This window comes from Taudactylus pleione, unplaced genomic scaffold (genome assembly GCF_031769625.1).
Source record: "Taudactylus pleione unplaced genomic scaffold, aTauple2 ptg000242l, whole genome shotgun sequence".
NCBI lineage: Eukaryota > Metazoa > Chordata > Amphibia > Anura > Myobatrachidae > Taudactylus > Taudactylus pleione.
This window is the reverse complement of record NW_028284644.1, coordinates 12,661,206-12,681,360: the sequence shown is the minus strand read 5'-3', so window position 1 is coordinate 12,681,360 and position 20,155 is coordinate 12,661,206. Positions and strand designations below refer to the sequence as shown.

At 47.1% G+C, this 20,155-nt stretch overlaps 1 protein-coding gene across 1 annotated transcript in view; it reads left to right on the top strand.

The window, feature by feature from the left end:
- Positions 1-3,946: 3,946 nt before the first annotated feature.
- Positions 3,947-20,155, top strand: part of PM20D1 (peptidase M20 domain containing 1) — a 64,037-nt gene continuing 47,828 nt past the window's right edge. Inside the window, exons 1-5 of the mRNA XM_088479575.1 lie at positions 3,947-3,957; positions 6,125-6,244; positions 8,522-8,597; positions 8,822-8,883; positions 8,993-9,071. Of these exons, the coding sequence (XP_088335701.1) occupies positions 3,947-3,957; positions 6,125-6,244; positions 8,522-8,597; positions 8,822-8,883; positions 8,993-9,071 (348 nt within the window). The remainder of the gene's footprint in view (positions 3,958-6,124; positions 6,245-8,521; positions 8,598-8,821; positions 8,884-8,992; positions 9,072-20,155) is intronic.

Here is a 20,155-nt window from a genome sequence, read left to right as displayed (position 1 = left end):
ACCGCACATGCACAACTTTCCATCTTCTAATTTGGCCTGTTATTTATTTGATCCTAAAGGGGGTTTTACTAAAGGCAATTTTTGTCTATTAATGTATTCATTTATAGAAATTGAGCTATGACATTGTGCATCAAGGATATTCAATATGCGACCGTCCGGCTCCTGCAGATATATACATCCAGCATGCCCTGCCACAATTTTGTTATTATGGAACGCCATAACTGTGACAGGGCATGTTGGGATGTGTAGTTTCACTGCAGCTGGAGGGCAGGGCCAGTTCTAGACAAAGTGGAGTCTATGGTAAAAATTTCCTTTGGCGCCCCCATCTCCATATGAAAAATTAAAATATCAGTTAAAGCATAACGATTTGCGGCCTTTTTTTTTTTTTTTTTTATTCATTTACTAAGATTTCATACTTATTCCTGCATTTTGCGTCTTAATTCAATAATACTATACTAAGTACTTGGTAATCATTTTTCTGACCCCTCTGTACCTTACATTACGTTACTGACCCCCTCTATACCCTACACTACATTATTGACCCCTCTATACATTACACTACATTACTGACCCCTCTATACTCTACACTACATTACTGACCCCTCTATACTCTACACTACATTACTGATCCCTCTATACCTTACACTACATCACTGACCCCTCTATACCCTACACTACATGACTAGACCCTCTATACCCTACACTACATCACTGACCCCTCTATACCCTACACCAGAGGTTCCCAATCACGGTTCTCAAGGCTCCCCAACAGGTCAGGTTTTAGAGATATCCAAGGTTGAGCACAGGTGATTTAATTAGTACCAAAGTCAATTTGATATAACCACCTGTGCTTAACCATGGATATCTCTAAAACCTGAACTGTTGGGGTGCCTTGAGGACTGCGTTTGGGAACCTCTGCCCTACGCTACATTACTGACCCGTCAATACCTTACACTACATTACTGACCCGTCAATACCTTACACTACATTACTGACCCGTCAATACCTTACACTACATACTGACCCCTCTATACCTTACACTACATTACTGACCCCTCTATACCTTACACTATCTTACTGACCCCTCTATACCTTACACTATATTACTGACCCCTCTATACCTTACACTATATTACTGACCCCTCTATGCCTTACACTACATTACTGACCACTCTATGACTTACACTACATTACTGACCCCTCTTTACCTTACACTACATTACTGACCCCTCTATACCTTACACTACATTACTGACCCATCTTCACTCTACACTACATGACTGAACCCTGTATACCCTACACTACATCACTGACCCCTCTATTCCCTACACTATGAACTCTGTTAACCCTACACTACATCATTATTATTATTATTAACAATTTTTTATATAGCGCAGCATATTTCGTTGCACTTTACAATTGGAAATAACATTAATTGAACCAAACGGGGTAGTAACAGACAGACATAAAGGTAAGAGGGCCCTGCTCGCAAGCTTACACTCTATAGGGAAATAGGTGTTGATACAGAAGGATGGGTGCTACATATTGCATAATGGTCCAGCCAGATTGCAGAGGGTATTGGTTAGCTGATTGATCCAGTCACACAGGAAAGTTGGCCTAGGGTCAGGATGATGTAAATTGAAGAAAGACAAAATATGTGAGGTTATGTGTAGACTGTAAGAAGGGATGTAATTGGATATTTAAGGTTATGTGGGCGGTTCTGGAATCTGATAAGCTTGTCTGAAGAGGTGAGTTTTCAGGGAACGCTTGAATGTTTGGAGACTTAACGGAAAGACTTATTGTGCGTGGGAGGGCATTCCACAGGGTAAGTGCAGCCCGAAAAAAGTCCTGTAACCGTGAATGGGAACAAGTAATGCGTGTTGATAAGAGACGCAGATCTTGTGCAGAGCGGAGATGTCGGGTTGGAAGATATTTTGAGATAAGTGAAGAGATGTATGTTGGTGTGGTTTAATAGCTTTATGTGTGAGTATAAGTATTTTATATTGAATACAGTAGAAAACCGGTAACCAATGGAGGGACTGACAGAGTGGATCAGCAGACAATGAACGTTTGGTGATGAAGATCAGCCTCGCAGCTGCATTCATTATGGATTGTAGTGGTGAGAGCCTTTTAAAGAGACTATTGTCAATATAGTCAATGCGGGAAATAATAAGTGCATGGATTAGAGTTTTTGCAGTGTCTTGTGTGAAATAAGGTCGAATTTTAGCTATGTTTTTTAGATGTATGTAACATTTGAGACAGATTGAATGTGGGGAACAAAGGACAGTTTAGAGTCAAGGATGGCACCTAAGCAGCGAGCTTGTGGGGTGGGGTTGATTGTCGAGTTGTCAACAGTGATGGAGAGATCAGGTTGGTAACCACAATTGGCCGGTGGAATTATGATTAATTCTGTCTTGGATATATTAAGTTTGAGGTGGCGAGATGCACATCACGAACGCCTTTGTACCCTACACTTCATTACTGACAATTCTGTAAACTACACTATACTGTAAAATAACACTAAACTACATATTTGCACTGCATCAGAGAGAGAGAGAAACACTAGAAAAATTAAGATAGAGGGTAAAGTGGCAACATACGATGCACTAGATTAAGCCTGGCCAACCTGTGGCTCGCTACAGGGGCGTTTCTAGAGAGGAGGGGGCCCGTGTGCAGTCTCCGACACGGGCCCCCTCCTCTCTGTCCGGCAGCGCACTGAGCTGTGCGCAGCCAGCGCCGGAGTTATAGACTCTGGGCACTAGAGTGCGCCCAGAGTCTATAGAGTATGCGCAGGTCACAGGGAAAATTGCCGCGACGGCCATTCTCCCTGTACTGCACATGTGCAAACGACGGGAAAATGGTCGCGGCGGCCATTTTCCAGTCGTTTTTACAGTGCCGGACCCCCGCTACGACGTGGGACTTAGGAGAGGTAAGTAATACTATGGGTGCGGGGCCCCCCTGGACCCAGGGGTCTGTGTGCCCCGCACACCCTGCACCCATTATAGATCCGCCCCTTGCTCGCCAGCTGTTCTGAAACTATAAGAAGATATGCTGAGACATAGTTTCACAACAGCTGGAGAGCCACACATTGGCCATGCCTGCACTAGACGCAGTAGAGAGAGAGTCTGAAAAAAATATCACAGGGGAAAGTGGGCAACAGGCACACCATAGAGAGGGAGCGTAGATAGAAACACCAGAGAAAGTAAAACAAAGGAGAAATTGGGCATAGGATACTGACCAGATACAAAAACATGGGGGGATTAATTGGTGGGTCAGGGAAAAATTGCAAATCTCACATGTACAAACCTTCATAGTAGTCTGTATGATCTACATGACTGCCTCCCTCTGGCATTCCCACAAGGAAACCCCGGGGAGGTCAGTAACTGGCCACAGACCAGAAAAGAAGCAGCAGTTGCAGGCAGCAGGGGAAGAAGCGGAATATGTCGGAGAGGGCAGTACAGAGCATTGGGAGGCAGTGTGTAGCAGGAAGATGGCAGCAGCTTGGGGAGGTCGTATTGTACAGAGAGAGGCAGCACGGACAGGGGGTGGGATGGAGCAGAGGAGAGGCAGTAGCTGCACGAACCAGTACGGAAGGCAGGACAGACCAAATGGACAGATGCAGGAGAGAAAAGGCAGCAGCTACACGGACCAGGAGGGGAGGCGGAATGATGTGGGGACTGAAGGGCCGAGCCGACTACAGCTGCGCTCTTCCAGGCTACAGCACTCTGGCGACAGTACTGTCAGTCCGTCCCTTGAGCCTGATGAAGGGCCAAATGTTGAATGCCCCTGATGTTCATTTACAATTAATTATTTTTCATAACTATTAATAAAATGTGTTTTTATATAATAAACTGACCTAATATATGTTTGATTATTTTTATTTTTTTGGCGACCACATTTGTTTGATAATTCTATATTAACATCTTATACTATTGAGATTTCTAACATGCCTACAGAGTACAGAAATCAAAATTACATCTTGTCCCTAGGTAGGTTACAAGTGAAATGACATACCAGGAAAGCGTGTAGCAACTTTAGTTGTAAGTAAAGAAGAAACAAAACATTGTTCTATTGGTATTTAGAGTTTTTGTATAATGGTTTAATTCTACATGGATGCTACTTGGAGATTGCACTGGCAATGTGTGTTCTAGGTATAGTAGGGTCCTTTTCCATATACACTTGTAAATAGCCCAGACATTGGTGGATTCATGTGTTGAAATATCAGACCACCCACTCTATCTGAAATGTTGGCACGTATGTAGCTGACTGACTACTTGGGTTTTACATTTTATAATCCTATGTTCCAGGGCTCGACAAATCCCGTTCGCCATGGCGACTAAGCTTTTAGTCCTGGCGACCGAGTTTTCCAAGTCCCATAGTAACGAGGAGCTCCAGCGTCCGGCTCCCCCTACGGGCACTATGGAAGAGACATCATGACGTCTCTCCCATAGTTCCGAAGAGCAGCGGACGCAGGATCGTGGCTTAAGGTAAGTATTCTGGGGGGGGGGGTTTGTGTGTGGCACCCTTAGAGGGGGCTTAGTACTGGGGCCACTATTACACTATTACAGGGGGCGTAGTACTGGGGCCACTATTACAGGGAGCTTACTACTGGGGCCACTATTACAGGGGGCTTAGTACTGGGGCCACTATTACAGGGGGCTTAGTACTGGGGCCACTATTACAGGGAGCTTACTACTGGGGCCACTATTACAGGGAGCTTACTACTGGGGCCACTATTACAGGGGGCTTAGTACTGGGGCCACTATTACAGGGGGCTTAGTACTGGGGCCACTATTACAGGGGGCTTAGTACTGGGGCCACTATTACAGGGGGCTTAGTACTGGGGCCACTATTACAGGGGGCTTACTACTGGGGGCACTATTACAAGGGGCTTACTACTGGGGCCACTATTACAGGGGGCTTACTACTGGGGCCACTATTACAGGGGGCTTAGTACTGGGGCCACTATTACAGGGGGCTTAGTACTGGGGGCACTATTACAAGGGGCTTACTACTGGGGCCACTATTACAGGGGGCTTACTACTGGGGGCACTATTACAGGGGGCTTACTACTGGAGCCACTATTACAGGGGGCTTAGTACTGGGGCCACTATTACAGGGGGCTTAGTACTGGGGCCACTATTACAGGGGGCTTACTACTGGGGGCACTATTACAAGGGGCTTACTACTGGGGCCACTATTACAGGGGGCTTACTACTGGGGCCACTATTACAGGGGGCTTACTACTGGGGGCACTATTACAGGGGGCTTACTACTGGGGGCACTATTACAAGGGGCTTACTACTGGGGCCACTATTACAGGGGGCTTACTACTGGGGGCACTATTACAAGGGGCTTACTACTGGGGCCACTATTACAGGGGGCTTAGTACTGGGAGCACTATTACAAGGGGCTTACTACTGGGGCCACTATTACAGGGGGCTTACTACTGGGGCCACTATTACAGGGGGCTTACTACTGGGGGCACTATTACAGGGGGCTTACTACTGGGGGCACTATTACAAGGGGCTTACTACTGGGGCCACTATTACAGGGGGCTTACTACTGGGGCCACTATTACAGGGGGCTTACTACTGGGGCCACTATTACAGGGGGCTTACTACTGGGGGCACTATTACAAGGGGCTTAGTACTGGGGCCACTATTACAGGGGGCTTAGTACTGGGGCCACTATTACAGGGGGCTTACTACTGGGAGCACTATTACAGGGAGCTTACTACTGGGGGCACTATTACAAGGGGCTTACTACTGGGGGCTTACTACTGGGGCACTATTACAGGGGGCTTACTACTGGGGGCACTATTACAGGAGCTGGTATGTTGCGGAATCTGATGACCATTAAAGAAGCATGTGTGGTGATTTGATGGCATGTGGGGGAGGTTGAGTGGCATTGAAAGGGCATGTGTGGTGGTCTATACAAGCTTTCATATATTTTGGTAATGGACGATAGTCTGGCTCTTAAACTTTTAAGATGACTCCTAGATTTTACAAAAATTTGTCGAGCCCTGCTGTGTTTTATAGACAATGTCATGATAATTCTCAGTATCTCTAAAGATAAGCCCTTGTGCTTTAAAATTATTAAACATAGTTTCCATTTTCTGTAGGATTGGTACCACTGAGAAAGGAGCCATTACTTTAAACCTGACTGTAAACCAACAACCTGGTCATTCATCCATGCCTCCTGCTGAGAGCAGCATAGGTATCCTCGCAGCAGCTGTCTCCAGGTGATGAGCTTAATGATACAGACATTGGGGGAATTTACTAAAGCCCATTTTTTATGATGTATTTTTAAACAACCAGATTTATTAAAGGCAAAAATGTAGTATTACAATGCCACTATCCCAATCTTTGATTTTCTTTTTAATAAAAATTTATCAAACGATGATCTGGAAAAATAAAAAAAGATGCTTGTGACATATTGGCAGAGCTATCTTGCCTTCTCAAGCTGTGTTACAAAAAAAAAAACCCCACCACTGCCTTATACTTGAAGATAAAATGTGTTGGCCCTGTATATAACATTTTTATAGTATTATGTAATATATGTGTATAATATTGTGTACCCTACATATGTAGAAATATGTAACTTAATGTGCACTGTACGTACTGTATGTAGAATTAATACTGTGCCCCCTACATTTGTATACATCATATTGTGCCTCCTTTTATCAATTTTATACATTTTATTGCCTAAATCATTACGGAACGCAATTCTGCTTATACCTACGCACCGAAGTTGCTAATATCAGCGGTGCTATTTAAATGTGTGCATTCACATTGCGAACGCAACCAGACATAAGGACACCCACTTCCCCTCACTCGCATCCGTATACTAGGGCAACATTGCGAAACCATCGGTAATATCGGACCCATAGGCACACTTGCACAAGCTCTGACCTTACTCAGAAATTGCTAATATCCACGTACGTTATTGGTGTTTTGACTGCTTATGGCCACCTCTGCAACAGCGTTGAAATGCACCGACAAGCCTGCGCTCGGCCGACCACTCCCCGTCTCCGACAAACTGCACTTGCTGTCAATCACTCTGCTCTGGGTCTGCGTAGCCTCTGCAATCGCAATTCTGTTTGCAATTGCTAGTTCGCGCACGTGCATGCACTGCGATGCATGCGCAGAACGCAACAATCAACCGATTGCATGCATCTTTGCAACTGCGTTCCTTGCTGAATCAGGCCCTATGTTTTATTAATAAATGTTATTAGTACTCCTTCAATATTAGATATTTATTGCATCCCCATAATATTTTTAATGCTAACTGCATGTCCAGTTGCCCTCAATGTTTTCTTCAGTGTAGCGGTATCCTTCCATCACTCCTTGTCACGGACTGCACAATAGAGCTGCCAAATGCAAAGTGAGTTATATTGCCAGGTGTCTATATAAAAGATGGCCAGTCAATTAGTTGTGGCCATCCCACCATATCTTTGACCTGCAAAATTAAATGAGCTCTTTCACCCAGCTCTTCCCATCAGAAGATGTAAACAACTGATATATGGAGTTCAGAATAAAATTCTGTGGGCGGGACATCGAATTTTGCATGAGATGCACCCCCGCCACTCATGCATGCCGGTATGCATGAAGAAAATCGCCAAGGAAATCTCTCTTGATAAGAGCTGTCCTTTGTGATAAAGGGACGTCCAGGTTTATGACCCAGAAGTCCCTCTGCACATTCGCAGAACGCCTTGCAAACCTCAGGGGGCACCGGAAGAGATCCCTCTCAGTGCTGAATGTGAAAAGAAGCCCGCAGGCCTCTATTGGGCAATGCCATCTTAAGATGGTGTTGCCCACCGACTCTAAGCTGCGGAAATCTTTGCCCGCATATCTCATATGCAACAAGCTTCGGAAAGCAAAGTCCCGAAACTGCATAATAGAGGATAGTACATCCCGCTCTGTGGTTCTTAACACACATTTTTTTTTTTTTTTTTAAATCCTCAAAGTGTATTTTAAATTCCTCTTAAAGCTGCATTACAGGCCAGGCAACGAGGATTTTTTCCTAAGGTGGCCCCTCCTCTGCCCGAGGTCAGAATCCCAGGGGCTGCTTTATGCAGCTGTTTTACCCAGGCTTCCTCCATTTCTGTCGCTGCTCTGTCTGAAAAACGGGAGCTTGGTGGAAAGCGCAATCAGGAGCCAATATCACAAGATTGCGGTATGTGATAGGTCTTGCTCGCATACCACCTCCACAGCATTTTTTCTGGTTCCGTCATTCAGGGCCAGCAGAGCCCTGGGAAACGGCAACATGTGGAAATCTCTAGGGGCTCTGGCGTGGTCAAAAGTGTGTTGCGGCATATATTGCAACAAATAGAGATATATTTACTGATCAGTTGGTTAAGGATAGCTCTGATAGCATACAGTAATAGTTTGACTATAAGGGCTCTATGTACATAAAGTCATCATATGCTATTAAATTATAGTTTTATTTATTCTTCTCTCTATTAAATATAGTTTTATTTTAACACTACAGTTATTCTCTTATTTTCAAAACGGTAAAGGTTGGAGAACAATCCAATGCCCAATATGTTTGGTGAAGGTCCTGAGGCTTCCATGTTTGAACAACTTGCAGGAGAGGTGAGAACTAAACCTCTTTTCCATTCAAAAACCGTAAACTCTTACCAGGGTTTATACACATCTGGGCCATGTGTAAAGTACCAAGATATTTTGGCAATAAGCATGATTCTTTTACTGCTATAATTCATAAAACCATGACGAAGTCTAAAATTCATTCCACATAGATAATGTGCATTTGCCTGTTGAGAAGCTACACAATGTGACTGTGTCATTTTGTGTTACAGTTTGTGTTCCCGCTCAATGTTATGTTGGCAAACCTGTGGCTCTTCTCTCCAGTCATAAGAAGGTGAGAAAATAACAATCCCATAGATAATACATTGAAAGTTGCTTTTACAAATGTTGTTTAGTTATTTTATTTCTAACACTAGTAAAAGTTAATTTGTCTTTATATTCAGAGTACTGGAACGGACTCCATCAAGCAATGCCTTAGTGCGTACAACCACTGCACTAACCATATTCAATTCTGGAATAAAGGTAATAAGACTAAGGGGTCTATTTACTAAGCAGTGTAAGGAGACAGAGTGAAAAGTGATAAGGTGCCAGGAAGTGCCGTTTGTGGCTGGTGACGGGGGGTGGTTGGCGAAACTCAGGCGTGCCACTGAGTTTGAACACCGTTGCATGTATGCGGTCTCCATCTGCCGCCGATTATACTTCATAAGGACTATTTGTCCTTATGTTATGCTGCGGCAGCATACCGATCACCATGGATTAGCATACTATCGCAGTGTGACTGCGTGCATAGTCGCTATTGCAATTGCATTTGTGATCCAAAATTAATCAGGCCCTTTGTCCAATAAGCCATTAAACCAGCTTTGTGTTGTATTATTTCAGTTCATGCCAGTGGCCTGTTCATTAAAGTGATTCATTTATTGCAAGTTGTGAGCTACATTTGAAAACACCTTTTGAAATAAATGGATTTGCTATATTTGTAAATTTGTTTTCCCATACAACAGTTGAGATTCAGTTTTTTGTTTTTTTTTAAACTTTATTCATAGGGCACCTCAAGTGGTCTGCGGCGCAGTGTAAAACAGTAAAGTGCAATACAGTAGACAAGTTACAAATTGCACTACAAATCTCAACACAGCCACTGATGCATGGGGCGCAATGGAAATATTCAGGGTAAGCCGAAACCTGTACCTATTAGCGTGGACGCAGATACTGGGTCTAGATCATCAGAGTAGGGTGTCCGTGGTACACCACTTTACACCAGCCACATTTCATAGACCGACATTAAATATATCCCTTACCAAACTGATTTCTTTTAGACACAAAAATCTATTTTATTTATTAGAAGACTCTGTTATTTACACTGAAGTGCCAGAAGCCATGGGATAGGTGCCTAGAATTGTCTAGAACACCCTCTAGCCCAGCGAAGTGCAGCAACTCAACGTGGCATTGATTTCACAACTGGACAGGAGACCTCTGGAGAGATGTTGACCCATGCTGTCTGAATAGCTTCCAACAGCTCCCCTCTCCACCACATCCCATAAATGCTCCATTGGCTTCATGTCGGATGAACGTGGTATCCACAGCATTCGACAGAACTGTCCAGAATGTGACACGAACCAATTCTGGACAACTTGGAACCGATGTTTATTGTGCATTGTCGTCCTGGATATTCCATCATTGTGGGGGTACTTGAAGTCCATGAAGGGCTACAAATGGTCATCAAGCAATGCAACATAGCAGTTATCTATCAATTACATGTTCAGATGGACCAGTGGTCCAACCCATTCTGAGTGAACACACCCTACACCATTATGGAACCGCAGCCAGCCTGCCTTCTTGACAACTGGGGCCTATGACCTCATGGGGTCTGTGCCAAACCCAAACGCTACCATCAGCTTAAAAAAACTAGAACCGTGACTCATCAAACCACACTACATGTTGCCAGTCCTCCAGGGTCCATTTTAATGACATCACGAGCCCAGATGAGGTGCTGCGTCCTGTGTCGTAGTGTAAACAGGGGCACTCTGGTGGGTTTTCTGATCCCATATCCTATGGAAGCTAAAGAACACTGCACAGACCTGCTGTAGCTTGTCTGTTACCACGGACAATTCTGGCCAGATGCCGCTTGTCACGTTCATAAAGCACCCATGGTCGGCCACTACGCTGTCCAATGTGAGTGGTAATGCTTTCCATAAAGTATTCCTTGTACACATGTGGCACTGTAGATTGAGAAATGTTGAATGTCCGCACAACTTCAGAACTGAAATGTCCCATCCATTGGGCACCCACTATCATGCTCCTTTTGAATTCATGTTGCCTTGCCAAAAGCAGCCTAACAGGTGTTCAAACTGACTCACGAGATGTCAGATTACAACTGATGCAGGTCCAAGACGTCACAGCATGGTGGCACCACCTACCATTACCTTTAAATACTGCTATCCCATGACTTTTGGCACTTCAATGTATATACTATTGTGCGCCTTCCAGAATTTAAACATTTTCAATTCAAGATATCTACCCATTGAGACTTGTTTATTCAGAATCTGATGCTCGGCCCTTTCTACATATTGACATACAGGGCCGGTGCAAGGTTTCTCGGCACCGTAGGCAAAACTATTGCCTACCGTCTCTCCCTCCCTCCCTCCCCAATACACGCTTTTAGCCCCTCAGGAGAAAGTGTCTTAGAATCACAACTGCCATGGACAAATCATAAAAAAAACTACTTTTGCGCAATATTTGTGGGTGCCGCAGGCAGGGCACAGGATGGATAGCCTGATTCAGAGGTGGACGCATTTAAAAAGGTAAAACCGGGGGACGCAGATCAGAATTGCATGGCGATCCATGCAACTCCTATAGCAGTGTTGGCTAACCTTGACACTCCAACTGTTATGGAACTACATAACCCAGCATGCACTGCTACAGTTTTGCTATTAGGGCATGCTAAAACTGTGGCAGGGCATGCTGGGATATATAGTTCCACAACAGCTGGAGTGTCAAGGTTAGCCAACACTGTCCTATAGGCATTCCTGGGCCATATACCGTTAGATATTCTGAGCAACCATATGGCTGCTCTAATGTGCAATGGTGAGGCCGATGTGTGATCGGAAGTTTAGAGCCGCAGCTGGTGGGCGTCTAAGAAGGCAGCCCATTGGCTGCAGCATTAGCATAAATTCACACTACTACATTACTGTTCACCTGTGTATCAGGCCCATAGAGAGATATAGGGGTGTATGTATTAATAAACACAGCATTGCTGCGATTATCATCGTTCCAACTCGCCGGGGATATTTTAATTTTCAATAAAAATATCCCGGCTATGTCCTACAGGGAACTCACAGGGACAGCGGTTGCGGTAACCGCTGTCTCCGCGAGTTATATCCCCAGCATTTAGGAGAAGTCTTTCACTTCAGAGGAAGCTGACACTGCGCATGCGCACAGCATCAGCATCCTGGACTGGCCGGGGGATGCGGGGGAGAGATTGAAAGATCTCTCTCCTTCCCCTGGAGACCTCATAGGCTTACAGTGGTGTAAACTAGCAGGGCTAAACTCCGAAAAGCATTGCTTTTTGGAGATTAGTACATAGGGGTCAAATCATGGTCCCATTGATAATAATGGGGACTGCGATCTGCAGCGCTAATTAGCACTTTGCCGGAGATTTCGTTGAAATCTCCTGCATTGTGCTTTTAGTACATAGGAATAATGCATAAAATTATGCAGAAACTGTAGTTTCTGCATAATTTTATGTAAAAAGCAGCTTGGATAGATAGAATACACACATATATTTTATATATACATTATATACACACTGATTATAAATACATATATTTATACAGACACGTATATGTGTAATACAAGGGTTTCGGACCTGCGCTTCCACTACCCCCCTGGGACAGCGGACCGCAGCTGAGCGGTAGCGCTGCGGCGTCCCAGGGGTTAATTGCATGCCAGGGGAGCGCGCCTTCCCTGTACACAGCCGGCGCCTCCCCCGCTGCACACAGCCCTCTCTGCACCTGCCGATTGGCCCTGTGGCAGCGCTCCTCCCCCAGGCCGGCCTCCTCTCTGCTCCTCGATGGCCATCTTTATGGAGGCATGGTGAACGCTGCTGGAAGCTGCTGATCGGTGGCATCGTGGTCTGGGTCCCCCGGCATACCTCTCCTCCATTGGAACAGGTCTGTGTATGCAGCGCTGAGTCCTACCAGGCCCTGTGTCTGCGTAGTTGAGGATCAGCGCTGATAGTGCAGGGATTGATTTCTTTGCATTGTATGTGACTTCTGCTAGCGTCTGCTGCCTGTACTTTCACTTTCTAGTGTCAGCCTTTTCACTGTCCCTGCTCTTCTTCTGCTAAAGCCCTTGTGATGCGGTGATTGCAGGGCGGTTCTCTCACTATACTAACGCGTATCAGTGAGAGGGGACACATACTTGCCATCATGTCTGAAAATGATTTTCCTCTCCAGCTTATGTGTACTACATGTAAGGTACCTATAGCGGAGGGGGAGGGTAGCGCGGAGGGGCTATGTCGGCAGTGTTATTTATTGACGCAGCCAATTACTGTCATGGCTCCGGTACAGGAACCGCCCTGGGCTTGTTTCGCTAAAGCGCTTACAACCCTAGTGGGCTAGTTAGCTCCGCCACCTGCGTTCCCTCAAATCAGAGTGTCCCAGCAGTCAGTGGTGTCGTCACCCATGCAGGGGTTCCCAAGACAACTGATGGTACCCCACAGTCTCCCTATTTCCCCTCCTCAGGTTTCTCAGGAGCCTGCGTGGGTTAATTCTCTGACAAGTTCTGTGCAGCATTTGTCAGACGTGTTACAAGGGGAGTCTGTGTTGCGGCCTCACAAGCGTCCGGTGGCGTCTCTGTCCACTCCTTATGAGGATGACGAGGGGACGACCGATGATGGGGAGATTCTGGATCTGTCGGACCAAGAACCTCTCCGTACTAAAGAGTCGGACGCTAAGTCTAAGGTTTATATACCTGGCCTTATTCGTGCAGTCCGCACAGCTTTAGTTATTGAGGATGATGAACCTCCGGTATCAAAATCCGAATATGCCTTTTTCAAAGATGTTAAGGGTGACGCCTCAGTGTTTCCTCTTTCGGGTCAATTGGTGGACCACTTAGAGGAAGCGTGGAAACATCCTGGCAGACGGTATCAGCCTCAAAAACGTTTAGCAGTGGCTTATGCGTTTGCGGACAATTATTTTGCTAAGTGGGAATCCCCACCACAGGTGGATTCTCATGTGACACGCCTGGTCCGAAGTGCCACGTTGCCCATACCCTCCATGTCCTCCTTAAAGGATGCCACAGACCGTAAGGTGGAAATCTGCCTGAAGTCCGTTTATTCCCTCGCGGGGGGGGGGGCAGCCAGGCCGGCTATGGCCATTTGTTGGGCAGCCAGAGCTGTGGAGCGCTGGGCTGATAGTTTGGAGGCGTCTTTCGATTCCGACTGTTCGGCTGAACACACCGAGTTGATAGGCAATCTCCGGCATTCGGCCACTTACATTAACGAAGCGGCTTTAGATATCAGTACCCTGACTTCTCTGGGTTCTTCGGCAGCTGTGGCGGTTCGTCGCACCTTATGGTTGCGATCTTGGAAGGCGGACGCTGATTCCAAAAAGGGTTTCCCGATTCTTCACCACGGGTCTTCCATCAGACCGGAACAAAGCCTCGGAACTGCGGAAGGTTTTGCTCACTATGCTCCAGGCTGGAGTGCCTGTTCCTTTCTCCCAGAGGGGCCTGGGTTTCTATTCCAATCTGTTTTTGGTGCAGAAACCCAATGGGTCGTACCGTCCGATCCTCAACCTAAAAGCACTCAACAAGTCCTTGCGGGTGCCGAGGTTTCGGATGGAGACCCTACGGTCCATCATTCTGGCGCTGGAAGCTGGGGATTACATGGTGTTGGACATACAGGACGCTTACCTGCATGTCCCTATTCTTTCGCACCATCAACAGTTCCTCAGGTTTGCAATCCGCAACAATCACTTCCAGTTCCGTGCGTTACCTTTTGGCCTGGCGACAGCACCATGTGTGTTCACCAAGGTTATGGCGGTCATGGCGGCTTCCCTGCGGCTGCAGGGAGTCCTTATGTTGCCGTACCTAGACGACCTTCTGTTGGTGGCAGGATCTCCGGAGCTCCTTCTACACCATTTGGATCTGACGATTGCAGTACTGCAACGGCACGGCTGGTTGATAAACTGGCAAAAGTCCACCCTGATCCCGTCTCAGAGGATTCTGCACCTCGGAGCCTTGTTGGACTCCAGTCAGCAGAGGATCTTTGTGACGGGGGAAAAGATCTCTGCCTTGCAGTTGAGGGTGCGCAGTTGTCTGCAGATTCGCCGTGTCTCTTCACTCGGCAATGAGGTTACTGGGATCCATGGTGTCCGTATTCGACATGGTGGAATATGCCCAGTTTCACTCCAGACCTCTGCAGCAATTGATCCTGTCCAAATGGAATGGACTGCCTCAGAGTCTCAAGTCCCAGACGATGGTGCTCACTCCAGAGGTTCGCCTGTCCCTTGCCTGGTGGTTGCAGACGACCCATCTCAACAAGGGTCGTCCATTTTGGGTGGCAAACTGGGTCCTATTGACGACGGATGCCAGTCTTCGGGGCTGGGGAGCGGTCTCGGGTCCACACTTGTTCCAGGGCAGATGGACTCAGGTGGAAAAGGAGCTTCCGATAAACATCTTGGAACTCTGCGCCGTTTTCAATGCTCTCCAGCAGGCCCATCGGGTTCTCCACGGTCATCCCGTGCAGGTCCAGTCGGACAACGCCACCACCATGGCCTACATAAATCGGCAAGGAGGAACCTGAAGTCGGGCGGCACTCGTAGAGGTGTCCCGCATCCTGATCTGGGCGGAGCGCAATCTCCCGGCCATATCAGCGTTATTCATCCCGGGAGTCCTCAACTGGGAGGCCGACTTTCTCAGTCGCCAGGACGTTCATCCGGGGGAATGGTCTCTGCACCAGGACGTCTTTCAACTTCTGGTGGACAGGTGGGGTCTTCCAAAGATCGACCTCATGGCGTCACGGCACAACAACAAGTTGCCGGTGTACGGGTCTCGCACAAGAGACGAAAAGGCGTCTCTGGTGGATGCTCTGTCCGTCCAGTGGACGTTACGGTTTGCCTATCTTTCCTCCATTTTCCCTTCTTCCACGGGTAATCCGGAAATTCAAACAGGAAGGAGGGACGCTCCTGTTGATAGCTCCCGCGTGGCCCAGACGGCACTGGTTCTCAGACCTTCAGGGTCTGTCCGTGGACATCCCTCTGCGGTTGCCGCTACGACCGGACCTACTGTCACAGGGTCCTTGCCTTCACCCGAACCTGACTCGGCTGTCTTTGACGGCGTGGCTGTTGAGACGGCTATGTTAAAGTCCAGGGGGTTTTCCAGCTCTGTAGTACGCACTATGCTGAGAGCTCGGAAACAGTCTTCTGCAAGAATATACCATCGTGTGTGGCATACGTTCTTCCAATGGTGTCGACCGAGAGGTTATGCACCTTGGGGGTTCCGTCTGTCTAGAGTGCTAGCCTTCCTACAGGCGGGACTAGACCATGGGCTTCGCCTTGCTTCTTTGAAGGTGCAGGTGTCTGCCCTGTCTGTCTGGTTCCATCGTAGGATTGCTACAATCCCTGATGTGCGCACCTTTATGCAAGGTGTTCTTCGAATTCAGCTGCCATTTGTTCCACCGGTGGCGCCTTGGGATTTAGCTGTGGCCCTGAGGGCTCTCCTGGGACCGCCGTTTGAACCACTGGGCTCAGTGGATCTTAAATGGCTGACAGCTAAAAATCGGACGCCTTCTTTGTCCTCTATGGCTTCCGTAAAAAGGGTTGGCCTGCTTCAAAGCAAACTTTGGCAGCTTGGATCCGTATGGCCATTTCAGAAGCTTATCTTCATGAAGGCCTGCCGGTTCCATCCTCTGTGAGGGCTCATTCCACTAGGTCTGTGGGTCCTTCATGGGCAGCTCGACGTGGTGCCTCTGCAGTCGAGATCTGCAAGGCTGCACGTGGTCCTCGGTCCATACATTTGTGAGGTATTACGCGTTTGACACCTTTGCCTCTCAGGATGCTTCCTTCGGGCGGCATATTCTCCTTTCAGCACAGGAGTGTCCCCACCCTTGAAGGATACTGCTTTGGGACATCCCCAAGGTATCCTGTGGATACCCTATGGACCCTGAAGTAGAAAATATGAGATATGGTAAGAACTTACCTTTGTTATCTCTATTTCTACGAAGTCCATAGGGTTCCACAGGACTCCCGCCCTGTCGCACCTGTGCTGCAGATGGGCTTTGCTCTGGTCACCAGTTTTTCCGTCTCCCTCTGGTGAGAATGTGATTCTTGTGTGTGTCCAGATCTTTTTTCCCTCTCTTCCTTCTCCTCCTCCGGCCTATGGCTTGGTACGTAACTGAGATGCCTTGGCTCGGGGGCGGGGTATAGGAGGGGGACCCTAGTGCATCCTGGGAGGCTGAAAACGTAACTCTATGGTGCCCGATGCCTGACGTCATCACCTATACCCCAAGGTATCCTGTGGATCCCTATGGACTTCGTAGAAATAGAGATAACAAAGGTAAGTTCTTACCATATCACATAATAAATATATATATATACACACACACACACATTTTTTTATTCCCTCAGCCTACTTACCTCTGGAATTCCTCAAGGAACAGCCTGTGTCCAAAGGACTGTGGGCCTGATTCAGACCCGCTCGCTAAGATGCATACTCTCGCTGCTGTCGATGCTATGCATTGTGCGCATTCGTATACATCGCAGTGCGCATGTGTATACCTTTTGCGCAAGTTCACAATGCATTCGCTCGCTGTACATAGCCCAGCAGAGTGAGTGACAGGGGAAGCCATTTGTAGGTGGTAACGGGCTGGCCATTAAAAATGGGGGGAGTGGAGGTGCAAACGCAGGCATGCCTGAGCATCTCAATGGCGTTTTAGAGGTGTGCATAATTATAAGACAGCATCATAGTACACGTCACCTGGCTTGTTTTTACACTGAAGTGCTCGCAGTGCTTGCGACAGGGTATGGTCACCCTCAAGCGCTGCGATAGCATCCGATGTATCGATGGATGCATACACTTCCTGGACATAAGGTGCACGAGTGGGGGTCTTAAAACAGGCTGCTGGGTGCCTGCATACACTATGTGATCGCTCTCTAAGAAATACTGATAGCACTGCCTACGCAGTTTGCATACACATCGTGCGAGCGATCGCATCTAGCGAGCGGCTCTGAATCAGGCCCTGTCTGAAGAGCGCCATGGTGGGCAGACCTTCACTTCAGGCTGGACTGTTCAGGGGTCAGCAAACAGTCCCTCAATCTCTCACTCATAGAGGCCACATCACCATGCTAAAAGTATGACCTCAATTCCACTATTGGAGCTGGTACTTCAATTCAATAGTCCATTTCAGTTGGGTTTTTACATGCAACACCCACTGGAAAACCCACATTGTGATTATTGGGCTGTTGCCATGCGCAAGTTATCTGTTTCATTTATGTTTTACATTCTATGTATTTATAATATACTGTATACTGTATAATAACTTGAACTGCACTGGTTGTAACAACTTGTGCTATAGCTTGACTTATCTTGAGTAAACATTTTTTTGTTGAATATTTATTGAAAAGTATACATCTTACATAAACAAGTATAACCATAAACTTGAACATCGAAGTGATCCAAGAAGCAAAAGCAAATTCAACAGTTGTCCTGTAGAAATGGCTACATGAATGTGTTTTATGGGTATAACAAAATCCTGCAGGGAATAGGAAACACTTCAGAATGGGAGGGCTATACATAATTATAGGTGGATTAATGGCAGCTGCAATCATGATCAGCATATTTACTTTGCCAGTACCACAGAGCAGCATTTAAGGATGTAGCATTAAGGATAATAAATTCCTAATAGGTATTCTGTATTCCATTATACATAAGGCACTGTGTGGGAGTGATGCCTACTCTCTAAAGTACATTTCAAAGTTATATACCCCTGAGTATACATATATTTTGCAACTATTTATGTATTTTTAACAGGGGTGTATCTAACGGTTAGAGCACCCCAGGAAAAACGCCCCCCCAGCTCTTTTACTAATTTTAATGTTAAAAAGCACACATTGGCTTCCACAGGGAAAAAAAACAGCCAGCCCTCCTCCTAAGACCCCACTCCCCAGCCAGCCCTTGCAGGCCCCTTCAGTGCCCCCACTCACCAGCCAGACCCAGCCTTTTATGTTCCCCACTCCCAAGCCAGTCCCCCTTCTAAGTACCCACTTCCCAGCCAGCCCCGGCAGGTTCCCCTACCGTGCCCCCAATCCCCACTTCTTACCTTGTTGCTGCAGTGCTCTCGCGGGCCGCAGCTCATCTGTCCGATCTTCAGCACTGGTCATGCGCGCCGGGCATATCTACAGATTGGCCTGGATGGCAATCGCCAGGGGCGCCAGCAGAGGGGGCCACCCAGCGGTGGCATCCATGGCCAGGTGGTAGATACGCGCCGGGTCTTCACCTCACGGCGCATGCAGGCGCGCACTTCAGGAAGCTGCACAGCCCATCTGCGCGATCGCAACGAGGATGAGACTGCTGCTGCCAGCCCTCCCCGGGCCGTGCAGCTTCCTGAAGTGCGCGCCTGCATGCGCCGTGAGGTGAAGACCCGGCGCGTATCTACCACCTGGCCATGGATGCCACCGCTGGGTGGCCCCCTCTGCCGGCGCCCCTGGCGATTGCCATCCAGGCCAATCTGTAGATATGCCCCTGATTTTTAACCTGAGAGGTAAAATTACTTGTGTTGGATTATTTATATGTAAATTTAAGTGTATATTGATTTTGTTTTGTTTTGTAAGCCAATTGGTCTCTTTTTGATATTTATCAGATACCGATATTTATTAAATGAAGATTATGTATGAATGCTGTTATGCACTGATCATTTGTATTGCTATTACTGTTCTTTTATGCGGTCTGTAACACTGAACATCTTCTGTTCCCCCCCCCCCATCCCATATTTATTTTAGTTTCTTCTGAGTACCAGTTCCTTTTAAAAAGGGACTGCATCCTTTGTCCCATGCTCTAAAGCAGGGATGGATGGGGAACCTCAGGCCCGGGGGCCATATAAGGCCCCCAGAATCATTTGCTCTGGCCCTCAGAGCTTTTTTCTGCTAGACTCATCTGGCTAGCAGGGTGCCTAGAATGGCACCCTGCACCCAGAGTCTATGTACCAGTGCCGCCTGGGGCATCCTCAGGACCTTTCAGATGGTCGCACTTACAGTGGAGCATCCTCAGGGTGCTCTGGGCATTGCTGTAATCACAGGCGATTGTAGCCCGCTCAGTGTGACATCACACGGAGGGGGCGTGGCCTGCACCTGACCCGCAAATAATGTTTTATATATAACAAAATGGCCCTCTGCAGAAAAATGGTTCCCCACCCCTGCTCTAAAGGATCAATAGATGCTGATCTTTGTTATATTACTGAAAGTTGCCTGCATTAGTTCCCCAAGAGATTTAGTAAAAGACATTAAAATAAACCTTATAATGTCTTTATAAGCAGTATAATGCCTGTGCGAACACAAATGCGTGATATGAATTGATCTACTCCATGCCTGAATTGATAAAGAAACATAATCTCT